General features: G+C 46.8%; 1 protein-coding gene across 4 annotated transcripts in view; it reads left to right on the top strand.

Moving 5' to 3' along the window:
- The first annotated feature begins 1802 nt into the window (after positions 1–1802).
- The window catches only part of Pax8 (paired box 8), a 58531-nt gene continuing 43362 nt past the window's right edge, over positions 1803–16971 (top strand). For all 4 annotated transcript variants that reach the window (XM_013123335.3, XM_021235053.2, XM_005083741.4 and 1 more), the window contains exons 1-2: positions 1803–1902; positions 2251–2358. In XM_013123335.3, the coding sequence (XP_012978789.1) occupies positions 2334–2358 (25 nt within the window). In that variant the 5' untranslated portion in view covers positions 1803–1902; positions 2251–2333. The remainder of the gene's footprint in view (positions 1903–2250; positions 2359–16971) is intronic.

The following is a 16971-nucleotide window of genomic DNA, read 5'->3' on the forward strand; positions in this document are numbered from 1 at the left end:
CTAGAAGATCAACCCTGCTTAGTGTCCTCCTGGCCATCTATGTCACCTGCAGCCTGAAGCAGGGGTGCCCTTGAGGCATGTAGGCCTGTTTCTCCTTGATAAGTAGCTGAATGCAGGTGCACATCACATTCTCCTATTAGATTATTGCAATAACCTGCTGTTGGCCTAAACATGGAAGAAAAGACTACTGTCTTATTGGTCAATATAAAGAGTATTGGCTAGAAAAGTTCATTAGTTTTCATGGTTATTAGACCTTTGGCTTTGGTAGAACTTCTGAGGCTTTTTTCAAAACTGTGGGCAAGGCTTCTCAGATAGCCTGGAGTACTGCCTCCTGTGGAGAGGGGGCAGATCTGATCTCTGCTGTGGCCTGTTCACCCCACAGCTTCCCCCCAGTGGAAGAGCAGGAGCAGAACTGCAAAATAGTCCATGGGGTCCTTAGGTGCCATACCAAGTGTGTATGGTCATGTTAGATTACCTGGACCCTCCAAAACTATAGAGCAGCCTTAAATAACAACCCAGGAACGTTTAAAACGACTGTGCACTGGATGCTGTCACTTAGAGCCCTTTAACCATCATTTACAGACACACATCCTCTTTCTTCACAGAACGATGAGATTTCTCCTAAATTGAGATGGGAGAAAGGATAGGCGGGTTGTGAAATAACTGTTTTTTTAATTGATAAAGTAGTGAGTCTTCATACATAGGTGCATGCAACACATCTCCTTGAACACCCCAGTGTCCTCTCCCCCGTTCTGGCTTCCTCCTCATTCTGGCACTTTATTCTACCCCCTCAAGGCAGAACAGTCCCTCCTGCCCCACAGGGCTGTCCTCTCAGCTGTAATCCTAAATCCAGAGATCTGGTCTAAGATTGCTGGTGGGTAGAGGGGGGGCATGACTCACTGGCCTGTAGGTTCTCCAGAACATTTGCTTCCCACATGCTCACCATGTCCCCTTGAATAGTGACTCAGTATCAAAGAGAATAACTATGAAGATGGGAGTGGCAGCCATTGCCACCACTAAGGGCGTCTTACTCCTGCCCAAAGGATACCTTCCACATCACAGAAGCCATTGGCTCCTGTATCATCGCCACGGGGCAGCTCAAACCTTCGCTTTTCGAAGGCACAGGATAAAGTGAAATCTAAGCTCTGCCGGCTTCCTTTAAACTCTTCTCCCAAGTTCCCAGTTTCAAAGGATGAAAGAGACAGCTGATGGCTGTGCACGGTGGAGAAGAGAGAAAAGTGCCTATGGCCTTGGTAGCAACCATTTTCCTTAACGTAGCGGTGGGTAAGTCTCGGTGGCCCGAGGAAAGTAGCTTATTGTTGATGAGGCATCTGCCCTAGAGAGGGCCACATCAGCAAGAAAGGCCATCTTACATGAGTGGGCTTCTACTCAAAGCGCCCTCATACCGATGTTCTCACCCAGCAAGAAAAATGGCCCTTCCCCATGAGCAGGGGCAGAGGAGGGTTGGAGGGTGTCACAGAGCGACCTTGAGCTCACTCTGGTGGTCAGTGACCCCAAGAGTTCCCAAAGAACCACATCCCTAGGCCCAGAGACTTTCATCTTCCACTCCCCCAGTATTTCCTGGCCTGCTGAGTTAGGACTCAGCCGCCCTCTCTTCCCTCCTCTGGAAACAGAAGCTCCAGCGAATGTTTCTAACTCCTGAGTCCACTCAGCCATGTCCCCCTTGCAAAATCCTCCCCTTCCCTCACCCCCCTGCGCCCAGCCAGCCAATCGGCGGCCTGAGAGCCTCGCCAGACACATCTCCCAGGGCCTCGGCGGGATAAAACTGGTTGGCGATGCCAGGTGGATGGGAGCAAACTTCAGAAGGAAGAAGGGACGCCTGGGCCCTGGGCACCCTCAGGGGCAGACCCAGGCAGAGAGGGCCTGAGGCCAGCCGGCCAGGTATGTTCCCTAGGGGCTGGAAGAGAACTGTTGGGAAACAGCTGGCCTGTGAGAAAGGAGAGGGTTCCAAGAAGGCTAGCAGCCTTTCCCCCTCTCAAGTTTAGTGGGATGGGACAGGGGCAATAGAGGGATAGGGTACCTGGCTGGAGTCTGGGGTTTCCTGGGTACACTTCTAACCATAAATCCTCCCAACAAGCACATTCGCTAGGCCAGACTAAGGTTGGCCTTATTTCACCCCCCAAAAATCCCCTACTCTTGGCACTCAGTGAGAATCAAAAGACCTGGCATGGGGAGGGAGTATGAGGTTGGGGCTTCAAGTCTCATGCCCTTTGCCCTGGGTTTATGCAGGGTAGCAGCGTGGCAGCTGACGCCGCCAGGACCTGCGTAAGAAAGCCGCGAGTATTCCACAAGCTGTGAGCGACTCCCCAGCGATGCCTCACAACTCGATCCGATCCGGTAAGGACCGCGGAGGGGCCAGGACCCCCAGCCCTCGCGCCGCCGCGCGTCGGTGTGTGCGCTTGGGCGGGTGGGACGTGAGCGAGCTCATGCTCCAGGCTGGAGGGACCCACCTGTGTGGGGACACAGCTGGGGGCGCTTCGGGCCTGGCTCTCCACTGGGGACTGCCTTGCTGTTCTCCAGGTCTTGGGTCTCCCTCTGCCCAAGCTGTCCTTCCCTGGCCTTGGTGTCTGAGAACCGCGGGAAGCAGTGAGGGGTTATCTGTGGGGTCGCAAGGGTTGTGCTTTGCACCCACCCCCAACCATCTTGCACAGCCAATAGACAGGGTGGACATCCTGCACGCTCTCAGGCCTTAGGCCAAGCAGAGTCGAGATTTGCCGCGACCCCTAATCCTTGGTCTTTGGGTGCACGCAGTTCTTTCCAAGACTCTCCTAGGGCGCTGTGAGCCCACCCCCGCCCCGTGTCTCATCCCACGGAAAAAGGAGTCTGGGGCCTGGGGGTCTGGGAACGGTGGCGCACTGTGGTGCTTCTGGATGCCTTCCTACCTGGCTTGAGCCAGGCGGGGACCCATGCTCAGGGCTTCCCCTGGCGCAGACTATGCCCGCCGCCAAAAGATCCCAATTTTCCACCCCACCTGAGCCCCAGCCCAGGGCCCTCAAACGCTCCCAAGATCCCTGCTGCTGTGCCTGATCCGCCCGCTCGCGGCCGGGGCCAGGGTGTACTCAGGGAAGGAGCGTGGTCACGGACGCCCGCCACCCAGTCGCACCGCTAGTGAGGACAGCTGGCGGAGGCGCGACTCGGTCCGCGGTGATGGATGGAGCTAGGTCGGGTGCGAGGAAAGCGATTTATGGGGCCGGGGCGCATCGCGATCGATTTGGGCCGGTCAAGTGAGAGGAAATCAATATTTCAGATGAATTCTCCGCGAATATGAAGTCGCGCTCAGCAAACGGGACATTTGTTATAATAAGGAGGGTCGGATCCCGCGCGCCGCGCGGCTGAGATCTTTATTTAGCTGCCAGGGTCAGACAGTGCCGCGCAGTCTCGGCCGGGAGGGCCCGGACTGCACTGGAAGGGACACCGCCAAACCCTTAGGGCTCAGGAAGGTTTCCTAACCCCCTTCGCTGCAAAGCAGCGGCGGAGACAGCCGGATCCTCACTCCCCACCCCTGCCCCTACCGGGCTCCCAAAGTGAGACCCGAGCGATCTTAGCTGCCCAGGGGGACCTGGGGCAGCTTCAGAGACCGCGGCGTGGAGAACTCCCCGCACTTCCCTGGAGCCCCTGATCCGGCTGCTCCTGGAGACTCAGCGAGCCCCGGTGCGACTTTCTAAGGCCAAAGCAAGGTTTAGCCCCCTAGTCTTTAGTCAAACTAGCGAACTATAGTGGGCATCGCCTCTGCCCCGGGAGCTTGGTAGTTTTCCAGGCCTAGCGGGGCCTCGGGTCTGGTTGCGGCTAACCTCTCTGGCTAGGCTTTTGGCGTTTCAGGTTTACTCCCTTCGACCTCCTCCTGACCTTTCCAGTGGTTACAAGAGTGGGCACTCACAGATCTCGAATTCACGAGGATGAGCGAGACTCTTCTCAAACGCTGCTTTAAGACATAAGGGTTTCAGAATTTTTCCGGATTGGCTTATTTTCGTTCTAAAAACACTCCTTAGAGTAAGTGAAAATAAAAGAAGAAAAGACAAAGGCACGATTTGCCTTTACTTTATTCTCGATCAACGACTGCCCCAGTTGCTAAAAGATAGGCACTTTTCCTATCACCTCAGATGTAGATCGCCCTTGGGTGTGAGTGTTTCCCGGTCTGTCTCCCGTCCCACCAGGTAGTTTTCTGACGGAGAAAGCCGAAAGAGCCTCTTTTTCTCCCTCCTCCAAACAAAGGAAGAAATAAACCGGCTAAGGAGGGGAAGAGGGGCTTTCTCCATCCATATACCGCGATTTTTAAAAGGATGAGAAATGCCTAAAGGAACCCCAATAGTTCAAATCTGTCCCCCATTTCTCTTCTGATCTCTGTGTAGGCACAGCTAAGCCAAGAGTTGCTCTGTTTTTCTGATCATTTACTTGACACCCCGTCCCTTATTTAGAGAGGAATTCCTAGCTGGCCCTTCTTGTTTTTGTTTTTGTTTTTTTGTTTTTGTTTTTTGAAAAGACCATTTTTCCTTCGGGTTTAGCGGCTGGTCCACAAATCTGCTTGCACCTCGATTTCTGTCTGCAGGTATAAATTTCTGTGGAGCAGACTCCAGAGCTCTAGAGTCTCTCGGGTTTTTGCCAGAGCCAGGCCAGGCTAGGCTCCCCTGGTCCAGCCATCCTAGCTACCCAACTAAAGTTTCCTTCCCACTGGCGCTCAGGCTGAAGCGGCTCACCCTTCACCCTCCACTCATCCCAGGCTAATTTTAGCATCTCTACAGCTTTATTCTCAAGGATAGTTCGTGCTGTGAGTAAATTATTTTGACATCTGTAAGTCAGCTTTGGGCTGAGCGCTCCGTGAATCCGCAGAATTTTTTTTTTGTTGTACCGGGGGACAAAATTCTCTAAAAGCAGAAGCATAAAAAATATTTTGAAAGATGCGTGAGAAATGATTGGCGACACTTAAATATTAGAATGTAAATAATATTGGTTCCATGGAGAAGAGAGTTTGGTTTAAAAGCAAGCAGATTGTCATTAAAAAATAATATTTAAAAAAACTTGTGGAGAAACTGTCCCCTCTGTCTGTCCTGAAAACATATCATTCTAGTGGCAGATGAGAAGACTAAGGGAAAGAAACACATCTAAGTTGTCTCCTGGGAAAGGGATGAAAAAGACTCAACTGGAAAGCATCTGCTTCTTTCCAGGTTTCTTGCCTAGCTTGGGAAGGAAAAAAAAAAAGATTTTCTTAAGAGGTGAACCGGTGTCTAGGAACATAAAGAGGTATTGGGGTTCTTCAATTCATCTTTGTTTCAGGATGGTCTAGTTTCCCACCCTCTGCAAGTTAATTAGGAGATAATTTAGTTGCCTTGTGAATTAGTTTTAAGATAAGTATCTTTTCAAGCGTTGTCACTTTAATTGCCCCACTGATTGATAAGAAGTAATTATTTCTAATTGACACTTTTTTGATGTCTATTGGAAGCGTTTATTTGAGACCTTTTTGGAGTAAAAGGAAAGTTAATTAATTTTTATCAACCTATACCTAAAAGGACTTTGCCTTTTTTTTTCTAAACAGGGCAAAGGACACGAAGGAAACAAAATAAAAATTGATACCATGGAATTTTAATTGTTAAGAATCATTTTGGTTCAAAGGAGATCATTTATTAATATAACAAAACAGAACATTCTATGACAGCCTCAAATCTCCAATTGCAATGAGGGCAACTATTATGGGCATACATTTTCCATGGAGATACTTATTAGCCTTTTGTGTAGCTACTTCATTTTGGATCAGGTTCCCTCTGCTTTGTAGTTTTTTTTTTAAAGTAAAATCAATGAAACTAGGAATGCTTAGAACAGATAAAACCAGTTTTTGTTAAGAGCTAATTGTGAGTATGATTTACTAACAGTCATCATTGCTCTGTAATTATTGATGGAGTTGGGTGTAAAGGTGAAACTTTACTTATGGCGGATGACATGCTGTCTCATACCTAAACCTCGGAATAAACAGTTTAATCATTGACCTCCAGTACATTGTACTGAGTGAGAGAAAAAGACAGAAAAGAATAAAGAAACAGAAAAGAAAGTGAAAAGAGGGAGGGGATGGGGAGCCGGAGGGAAGGAGACGGCTGAAGTGACGAAAGTATTCCATCTACTTTGGGAAGAGGGTGGCCCAGTGCAGGTGACTAGGATCTTTGATTTAAAAAATAAATCGAAATCATTCTTGTGAACATATATTGTCTACCACAGTTCCTGAGCCATCTCTAAACATCACCCCAAGCTTCCTCTTTTATATGTTTAAAAAGAGGCAAACTCTTGGGCAGCCAACTGGCTAAGATACTGGACATTTAGCTATCAAAGTTTTGATTTGAAATTTTATGAAGAGAAACCAGAAAAATGTACATTGTGTTCTAGTAACATACACAATGATTTGGGTGTTGTTTTTATTTGTCCCGAAAGTCCTGTCTCTGTCTGCATATTCATGCTTCTCATAGGCACACTTGTGATTTATTGATATATGAAGATATTCTTAAATTAACCTCTCTCTCCCTCCCTCCCTCCTTCCCCCCAGCATGCACGCATGCACACACACACACACACACACACACACACACACACACACAGAGTTGTGCATCTCAGGAAGAGAGAAATATAATCATGCAAAACGCGATCATGTCAGGTTAATTTCAGCCAGTGTCTTTTTCAATCATTTATGTGAAAAATAAAATCTTGTCTGCTTTTAATTCTGCTTCTCCAAGATTATGTGGATCTGCAAGAATGAGGAAACATTTCAAATGAAAATGAAATTTAAGACATACAAACAGCAGATAATATCACATACCAACCTCACTATTAGTGAAACTGGAAAAATATATAAATAATGCAAAAAATCAGCAAGGGAGAGTTTAGTAATGGAAAATTCCCCTGCAATTAAATGAAACAGTAAATTAGTGGAGATATGCCTGAATGAATTAGCATTTATTAATTGGCTTTCATAAAACAATGTGTGTGTGTGTGCGCGCGCGCATGCATGTGTGCACACACACAAGGGTAGTGTAGAAATATAGATTCCCTGCAGGAAAAGTTGTTTAAATGTTCAGATCAAATTATGCCCTTATCAAATTCTCTCTTTTTGCATGTGTGAAAAATTCTGATTCTCTCGCAGGCAAGTTTCACCTGCACATAAAGAATTGGCTGTAAGGGGAAGCCTTCTAGAGCAGAAAGAATGAAACTGCCCTCTCTCTTTTATTGATACTTTACTAAACATGAAGTGCATGAAGTCAAGGAGACACACTGGTGTAGTCGGCTCCATTTTGTCAGAAAGAAAAAAAAAAGGTGACATGCCTCCTCTGGGACACAACTAACCCAGGCAGAGAAGGTTTTTTGTGGTTTCAGTCCTTACCCAGACTCCTAGAGCATCCCCACAGCACAGGCAGGAGCTATAGTTTGTAATGTCAGCAAGATGCTTGCCAGAGTTGACTGGTGCATGGATGTGTTTACTTTCTTTCGACACAGTTGGTCTGTCTTCATTCAGTTCTAAGAATTTTAAAGCCACTCTGTCAATCCAAGAAGTGCCAGAGTTCTCAGCTGAGCTGCGGAGCTTTGAGCTCTGAGAGTCTGAGAATGAGAGCCAAAAGATAAAAGATCCGTGTGTGTGTGTGTGTGTGTGTGTGTGTGTGTGTGTGTGTGTGTGAGAGAGAGAGAGAGAGAGAGAGAGAGAGAGAGAGAGAGGAGAGAGAGACAGACAGACAGACAGAGACACAGAAACACAGAGACAGAGACAGAGACTCAGAGAGAGACAGAGACAGAGACAGATTTAAAAGGATAAAAGGAGGGAGCACGGAATGAGTTCCTATTCAAGACTGAATTATTGTTTTGCCTGTGAGTTGATACTTGGTATAAATGGAACTCCCACTTCCTTCAGAGGTGAAACTTCAGGGTCCAAAAATGCACTGTAAGAGAGCACACCCGAAAGCATGAATACTTCTTTCTGGATTCAGGTGGCAATGCCTTACTTAGCCCAGGTTCTTAGGGAGTAGGGAGTCAGAGGACTTACTGCAAAGACTGAGGCAATGTTAGATTGGTCTCTTCGAGGTAAACTACAAAGAATAACCATCAGGGGGCTCTGGGCTCCTGAAAGCTGAAAGCCCAATTCCCCCCAGCCCACCGCGGTAACCCTGGAACTGAATATCTGAAGTCAAACAGGTGGAAGAGGCTTCAAACTTTTCTTTTTTTCATCTGCACTAACAGTGCTTTGCCAGGCATCTGTGAGGAGAGAAGATTGTTTGCTCGTGGTTGGAGTCAGGTTAGCAGGCCTCCCGACCACTCTCATGGCCTTATGGGGACCCGATGATTAAATGTTTATTTTACAAGGGCCAGAAAAAAAGCTCTTTATGGCAAGGTTTCTGGGTAAACCCTTCATTCATGTCACTGAGTACTAGCTTTGCCTCGACTGAAGATCTTTTCTGAGGGATGGGATCTGGGTAAAAGCAGCATCTTTGTCCAAGATAAGGGTAGGGAAGTTCAGGTGTCCCTCATCAACTCTTAGGTCCCTTTTCTGCATTTATTCCTAAGGATCCCATTCCATCGTCCCAAATGCCTTATAAAATGCCACCTACATCTAGGTTCTGCACAGTCATCCTTGCAACCCCTCCTCTTCAAGCAGTGCTGCTTTTATGGCCAAAGAAGGAGAATCAGTCCCCAAGAGCCAAGCTTACCCCGGAGCTTAGTGCCAGGAAGCTGAGATTTTCATCTCTGAGGACTGTTGCAGGTGTGGCACTGTACTGAGAGCAGGCACATCCGTCATCTCATTTAGTTCTCATGACTTTGCCTGGCAGGTATTGCATGCGTATTTCTACAGAAGTGAAGGGAACTCATGGACAAAGGGGCAGATCTCAATCCAATCCCTTTCCATCCAAAATCCAGCTCATCAAAACTTGGTAGCAAGTTTTGGTCCACACTTGCAAACTTGATAGAAACTCAGTTAGAACACTAGGTAAGGGGCTGCAGAGCCTAAACCAGCAGGGACTGTTAGAGGGTTCCGTCTGTCGTCTGTCGGCTCTTCTCGTCTTCCACGTCCCCCAGTCTCTAGCAATTAACTAAAATGTGTTCGCCTGCAGCGTGGCTCTGCCTTTCCACCTGAGAGGTGAGGGAAGGGTTCAGCTCTCCCTGCACCTCTTGAGAGCTGCTGTGGGGAGGAGGAGGGTCAGCCATTAGCCAAAGCAAAAGGAGGGAGCCTTCTTTTAAGACATCCCTACAAAACCACCACAGCATCTCTCTCTGTGCATGAGGAAGTGCCACCCTTGGGCACCTTAGGAAGTTGAAAGCCCACAGGGAACTTAATTCTCTCCGGCAGCAGCTCAAAACCACTTTTAGTCTGAGGGCCTGGGTTCACTTCAGGAGCGGTGAGTGAGCATCTGTGATAGAGATAGCGTCTATGTATCCAGGAAGGCCTTCTTCCTACTTTGCCAGGGGCCAGTACTGGGCATTCAGTCTCATGGTCATGTAGCTGGGACGCTTTCCCCAAGTCTAGTTTTGTTTGCTCGTGGCTTCCTCTGGGTATCCTGCTCCTTTGTAGCCTTTACAGATGTTCCTTTTTAACAACAGCTGAAAATGGGGTTTGTTTTAACGTCTTCATTTAGCTGCTGAGCTGGTTACAATGTTTGTGATGTATTGATTTAAGCAGAGAAACTGAAAGAAAGTCATACCCCACATCTTTAGCTCCCTTCTCTTTCCCTCCCTTTCCTTCTCCTCTCCCGCCCTCCCTCCCTCCCCTCCCTCCTCTCCCTCTCTCTTTCTCTCCCTCCCTCTTCCTCTTTCTGTCTTCAGCCACAATGGCCATTGGTTTTGTCTTTTTCACTTGTTTTCCTAAGTGGCCTTGGAGTGACCTGGCAGTTAGTGCTAATTAGTCTGCTGGGACATAATGTCACTGTCAGAGCAGGGCAACAGACTGGTCTGGCTGAATGACGCATCTAAGAGGGGAATGGCTTCATCTGCTGTCATCCTGTGAACTGTGTGTTTGCACACACCCAGCCCTCTGTTTGTGTTGTAATTTTTATTCTTTGGTGTGCCCAGTATCTGAGGAGGATAGTAGAACTATTATCCCTGGGATAAGCACATCAACTGTGAGGTGTCAAGAGGGTTAGGGACATCTGAAATGACTGTGAAGCCAGCGTCCTGTTCCAGCCTCCCACCATGGAAGACCCTGTTCTGCAGGCAGCAAGGGTGGGGGAGCTAGTAAGCCCTGGAGACTTTGTTCTTGACCTGGGGCCTCACTGTTTTCTTTCCGTGTGACCTTAGGCAATTCTGTTGTCTCTTTGACCTTGATTACTTTATCTGTATGGAATTGGGGGATGTTTCAGGGTTTCAAGGAAGCAGTATATGTAAAACTAATGAATATTTATATATTCAATATATCAACATAAATATATATTGCATATGTATATTCAGAAGAAATCAGTATCCTCACCATGGCACATAGTAGCTACTCAAGATTTCTTTTTCTTTTTTATTTCTTTCTATTTTTTCCACTTTAAAAAAAGAGAGATTTTAAGAGTTAGTTGGTAGTGTCTCATGACTTTAATCCCAGCACTCAGGAGGCAGAGGCAGGTAGATCTCTGTGAGTTCCAGGACAACCAGGGTTACACAGAGAAACCCTATCTTGAAAAACCAAAAGTAAAGATATAAAAACATAAAGAGATTTAAGTAGTCCAGGTACCAGAGGATAGCATGAATTTCTGATGCCCTTTCTTGTATCTTCTGAATGTTAGGGTTACAACCATGAGCCACAATGGCTGGATTATAAGGCAGTGGGGATCAAACCCCAGATTCCTGTGTGCCAGGCAAGCACTCTAAAAAAAAACCCTGAGCTACATCACTAGCCATAGTAAAAGAAAAGTTTCCTATCATGGCCACCGGGGAACTGAGTGTCCAGGACACATTTCTAGATATCACACTGTTGTAGCAGGTCTTCCAAGACTTCAAATGGAGAACTCGAAACCTTGAAGAGCTGAAATTTTGTTCTTTTGTTGATTTAGGAGGAACCTTTTCCTATTCCACATAGCCAAAACAGTAGGCCTATCCTACAGGGATGTTGAGGTAAAAAAGAAACGTTGCTTGTCAAATGTCCACTAAGATTCCCTCAGCCACTATCAGCTGTCATAGCCAGAAAACCATTTCTTGTTTCATTTTACAAGAAAACTTAGTTGCAGTAGCTCTGAGCTTTCAATAGAACGAACTGCTGTGGAGTTTAGGTTGGAATCCAGAACATTCTAGGGCAGGGTTCTCAACCGGTGAGTCATGATCTCACTTGGCAAACCTCAATCTCCAAAAGTATGTACAGTACGAATCCTAACAGTAGCAAAATTACAGTTATGAAGTAGTAACAACAATAACTTTATGATTGGGGTTACCGCAACATGAGGGACTGTATTAAAGGGCTGAAGCATTAGGAAGGTTGAGAAACACTGTGCTAGGGTCTTAATGGAATCTTCCCAAGAGCCCCTGTGCTTTAGCAATTATGCTGTGTATGCAGCTAAGACAGGACATGCAAACAATTGCCTTAGAAACTTGTTTTTAGTACAAACCCATACCACTTAGTTTATAGGAATGAAAAATCACCAATTTTCTGATTTCTTCCGTTTTCTCTCCCTCCCCCTCTATCCACCTATTGTTTTCTGTTTTGTTGTTTTGCGCATTAATTAGCCAGTTTGAGCCTGATTGGCAAACCCTGGTTGGCATTTAAGTCTTAGTAAGTGAGCACTAGTTGCTGACTTCAGCTTGGCTTCGCCCTTTTCACTCAAAGACTGACTCTGTTCTTGAGAAGTCTCAAAATGGAGGTCGCGATTGTGTGTGACTTCTTCATACTCACAGGCCCATCTTATGATTCTGACTCGGAGGTGGAAGTGAGGAGGAGGGGCGTGACAAGAAACAGCCCTAGAGTCAGGCTAGGAAGCAGCTGGAATCTGAGAGCCAGCAGGTTATTTCAGCTTAACTAGCCTCCATGGAATGCCACCTACCATGTTCATGGCACCATGCCAGCAACAGTGGCGTTTGTGACCAGAACAAAGAAAGCAAATGACTGGGCTTTCATCATGAAGGCATGGAAGGTACTTGCTCAGGGCAGGGAACTGGATTCTCGGGAATCCCTTTAAAGGGAAAAGACCCATAGAACCAGGGAAGGAATAAGCAGACAAAACAACTCAGGGGCAGGACAAGGACAGACACTGACAAACAGATGAGTCGGGAGCACTAGGATGCTCAGGTCGTTTATCTAGAGCGGCCACTGGAGAGCACCACATCATCACTGCTGGGATAAACCTCCATTGGCCAACTGTGGCCTGGTGGATCCCAGTGGCCATCTGTGGTCTGGTGGATCCCAGTGGCCATCTGTGGTCTGGTGTATCCCTGTGGCCATCTGTGGTCTGGTGAATCCCTGTGGCCATCTGTAGCCTGGTGAATCCCTGAAGCACTCTTCTCTGGAAAGCTAGCCTGGGAGACTGGGTAGGACCAGCAAGCTCCAGGGAAGTCTACATTGGAGTTTCATCTCCATATGGCTGGATATCTCAAAATGGGACAGAATTGTAGGTGCCAGGATCATGGACAGAGGCTCACTTCTGCAGAGCTAAAATGCGAGACGCTGCCAGCTGGAAGGAGTCCTTTGCCTGGGAATACCTGAGCTTCCACAGCACATTCTGCTCCTGCCCAGGGTGCACTTTGAGTCCATCCTCTAGAAGCTGTTTCTGTAGCATGCAGTGCAGACATAATTGTTCTTTCACTCGAACACCGACTCTGTGCTTGAGAAGCCTCAAAATGGAGGAGGTGATTGTGTGTGACCTCTCATACTCACAGGCCCATCTTCAGATGGGCATCTGCTGCCACCTGTCACTGGCATCTGCAAATGTCTGACTGTTTGCAGACTGTTTTTCTGTGTTTGTTGATCTGCCCCACACAGACAGACAGCACCCATTCGAGCCCAGAGAACCTAAGCTTCCTTTGGCAAAGGCTAAAAGGGTATGATTAAGAGACTGGCCTTTAGAGTCACACATGCCCAGCTGTAAAGCTCTTTCCAACTGCGTATACTGTGTGAGCTCAGGAGCTCTTTATCCTGTCAATCAGTTGGGACCCAGCTGCTGCCCATATCTGAGCAGACTTCAGCAGATCCAACACCTCCTGTAGAGCTTTCTACAATTCCTTCTCCTCCAGTTCCCCCAGAAATGCTAGTGCTGTGTTTTTATGGCTGTTTGTAATCTACTTTGCATATGGGCTACTTATCTTTGTGGCTCCTACATTCTAGGCTTGAGCTATTTGAGGGTCTGTCAGGTCACTCACACACACACACTGCAAGAACTGCATAGGATTTAATTACACCAAGTAGTCCAACTAGTCCCAGAAGTGTTAATGTCAGGGGGAGTCACAGATGAGGCTCTGCCATTACATCGTAGTGAGAGGAGACTGAGGTCCTACAGTCCTTGTGGCAGATCAGGAATCTCTTCTCAAAAACCAGAGCTCTCTCAAGCGACCTTATGGTACACCCTAAAGTGTGGTGAGGGTTGAGCAGAGGCTGTAAGATGAGAGTGTGCTGTCTGCGGCCTGTTCTGAAGGAGCGGGGTTTAGAAAATGGGCAGAAAGGCCTCCCTCACAGACTGAAGTCCAGTGAGTGCTGCCAAGACACAGACACTGAGATGCACACATTAACACACATACATGCTAACACACATGTATTAACACACATATTAATGCACACACATGCTAACATACATTAATGCACGCACATATTAACACACATATTAATGTGCACACATTAATGGACACACATATTAGTGCACACACATATTAGTGCACACACATATTAACACACACACACCTGATGCTCATACCTAATACATGGATACACACATACAACCAGACCTGAAACTCCAGAGCGGTATAAAGATGCACAAGCCACTTTCTTGTGGGCTCATACAAGGGCACAGCCAGTTCTGAGAATGAGTGAGTGGCTATTTAAACTTATAGTCTGGGCACCTGGACGTTTTCAGTTTAGTCCTCCATCTCAGATACACACACTCATACACATACCACATATGCTGGCAGATAGATTTAAGTTACATACAGACAGACACATACTACTACCTTCTTACACACGTAAGTACATTGGGAATAAGAATGTACAATGCTTAGAAACTGCCCAAGGAACACAGGTGATAAATGGGACAGAGAAGTTCCTCTGTTCTCAGAGACCCCTAGAGACTCAGCTATGCAGTTACAGGTGTGATTGATATGAATCCGCAGTTGGCAAGGAGATGATAATAGATAGAGTGGAAAAGTAGAATCCAAGCTACCCAGGATCTCTGCTACATACTGTGGGTTCATTTATGCCTGGGGAAATAGCCCATACAACCTTGGTTTTTTTAGCTTATGACTTCAGATCATAATAGATATAGAGGATTAGAGGAATATGGTTTATCCAGCCATGTCCTAATTCCCTGACTCCAGTCCCTTACAAAGTTAAAGAACATGGATAGTCTTGGAGGTTCAGTAGACACTCTTGGGTTCAGCGTTATTTTTGTCAGTTGAGGCTTAGGGACAGGGGCCACCTCTAACATCACTAGCTCCCTGGAGTTCTTGGTGGATCTTCCCTGATCTGGATAAAGTCACTAGTGCACTTGTTCTTTGCAGAATCTAGCTTGTTTGTACCTCGAGGATGAAGCATGGAATGCGCATTGTCCAGGCAGGATCCCCTGCTCAGAAGAGACCATCATCTCTAGCCCTCTGCTCTGGGTTAGAATTCTGGAGCAACCCCAGCCAAGCTTACACAGGTGTCTATTAGACAAAAATTGAAAGGGAACAGGGAAAGTTAGAAAATCTCAGGAACATGTGAGGCCAAGATTGCTGAAAACACCTGCAGAGCAGTGTTTATGGTTACTGCAAGCAATATGGTTGACTGGGAGGACAAATAGTTATCACTTTCATAAGTCTGTAATTCTCAAAGAACATTTTCTTGTAGGTGAGCAGAGGTGCACACATCCATACAACAAAGCCTAAAGTTCTAGCAGGGAACAGTGCATTTGTAGACAAAACAGCTTCAAGTTGAAGGTACAAGTTTCTCTACTTAAGAACGTCTATGTCTGTTGTTTGGGACCCAGGATCTAGGATCCGATTCAACAGTCCTGTCAAGCTCACTGCTTCAAGGTGTTTGTTGCAGAACAGTTGGACGGTCCTGACCTAATACATGTCAGAATAGCTGGTACTGGTGTGAATGGTATTGTCTGATGTCCACACAGAGGTTGTGCCTCTCCAATTACATGAAATAATGAGATCCACATGCCTCTTTCTGTCAGAGAACATTTCTGGGGCTCGCTCTGATTTTTCCTAATGATGCCCCTTCTTTCTAGGTACATGATATAGTTCATGTATGTTGTTCACTTAAGGAACCCAGGTGCCTTGAAACAGAGTAAGGTGACTACTGGAGCAGGACCTCGCATCACTCAGCCTGGCAGGCATGTACACACTTACCTGTTATATCTGTGCAAACTGCTGTGATCTCATTGTCTCAGTCTCCCTGGTAAACACCTAGTTTCATTTCCTGTTGCTGTTATAAAATATCCTGACAAAAGTAACTTAAAGGAGAAAGGGTTTGTTTGGCTTGCAGTTCCGTGGAAGAGTAGTTAAGGTGGCAGGCCCTTGAAGCTGTCAGTCACCTTATACCCACAGTCCAGAGCAAAGTGCAATAATTAATGCCTGCCTGCTAGTATTCAGCCTCCATCCACACAACCCAGAATCCAGGGAATGTTGCCAATCATGTTGGGTGGGTGCTCCCACCTCAATTTATGTAATCAAGATATCCGAACCCTTTCACACGACAAATCCACAGGCTGAACTAATCTAGACAATCCCTTGTTGACGCTGTCTTCCCAGGCGATTCTCGATTGTGTCAAGATGGCAATTAAAACTAATCGTCACAAGTCCTGGGGCCAGGATGCCTCTCCTTGAGATTTCCTCTGAAGGTCTTGTCATCCCTGAAGATTCCCTCCCAGGAACCCATGGATTGGATATCGTGGTTTCTTTTGTCTCCTTCTGGAGCTCACACACATCTAGGTCCACTCTCCGGGAAGGCTGCTAGTTCCAGCCCTGCATTCTCCTATGGGAGCCTCTCACTGACCCATTTCTCTGCCCAGTAGGTGCTCTGTCGGCACCCCATGTCTCAGGCTGGTTCCAGCTCCTACAGAAGCAGTAATGTATCTCCTCACTCTTGAACTCTGACACCTTATTTATTCCCTCTGCCTTGCTCCCTCGGCTGCCCAGAGCACGCTCTGCAAACCCATCTGCATGACCCATTGACATTTAATTCCATTGCCCAAATCTTCTCCATGTGCCCTTACCCAATTATATATTCTCAGGTCATGCAAGCCCCGGGTTTTTATTCTAAATTATTTATTCATTTGTTTATTTTTTAAGATTTATTTATTATGTATGTAGAAGAGGGCACCAGATCTCATTACAGATGGTTGGGAGTCACCATGTGGTTGCTGGGAATTGAACTCAGGACCTCTGGAAGAACAATTAGTGCTCTTAACTGCTGAGCCATCTCTCCATCCCGATTCTAAATTATTTTAAGCAGAGTTAGCAATAAGTCATTTAGTTAAATAAATAAGGACCTACTAAGTCCTTGAATGTAGTAGGCAAGGAGTTAGGATTAGTGGCCCTTGCTGGGCCAGGAAAAAGCTACCAAAGGGATAGCAGCAATAACAGCAGGACTCATCCTGTCAAAAATCCAGTCTCTTGGTCCCTGAAGATGAAACATTGAAGACAGAGAGTCTGAGGGCTGCCACAGGTGGTATTCTCAAGACTGGACACCTCTGCCATCATGCTGACCTCCCAGAGATAGAAAGGCAAAGCAGACTTTCATCTACAGCCAAAGAAAGGGAAAGCTTCCGTCCACACAGACACAAAGTGCAGAGCAAGGGGGAGAAGGAGGCAGGCTAAACTGTGACTTGT

Source organism: Mesocricetus auratus, unplaced genomic scaffold (genome assembly GCF_017639785.1).
Source record: "Mesocricetus auratus isolate SY011 unplaced genomic scaffold, BCM_Maur_2.0 Super-Scaffold_100004, whole genome shotgun sequence".
NCBI classification, from domain to species: Eukaryota; Metazoa; Chordata; class Mammalia; order Rodentia; family Cricetidae; genus Mesocricetus; species Mesocricetus auratus.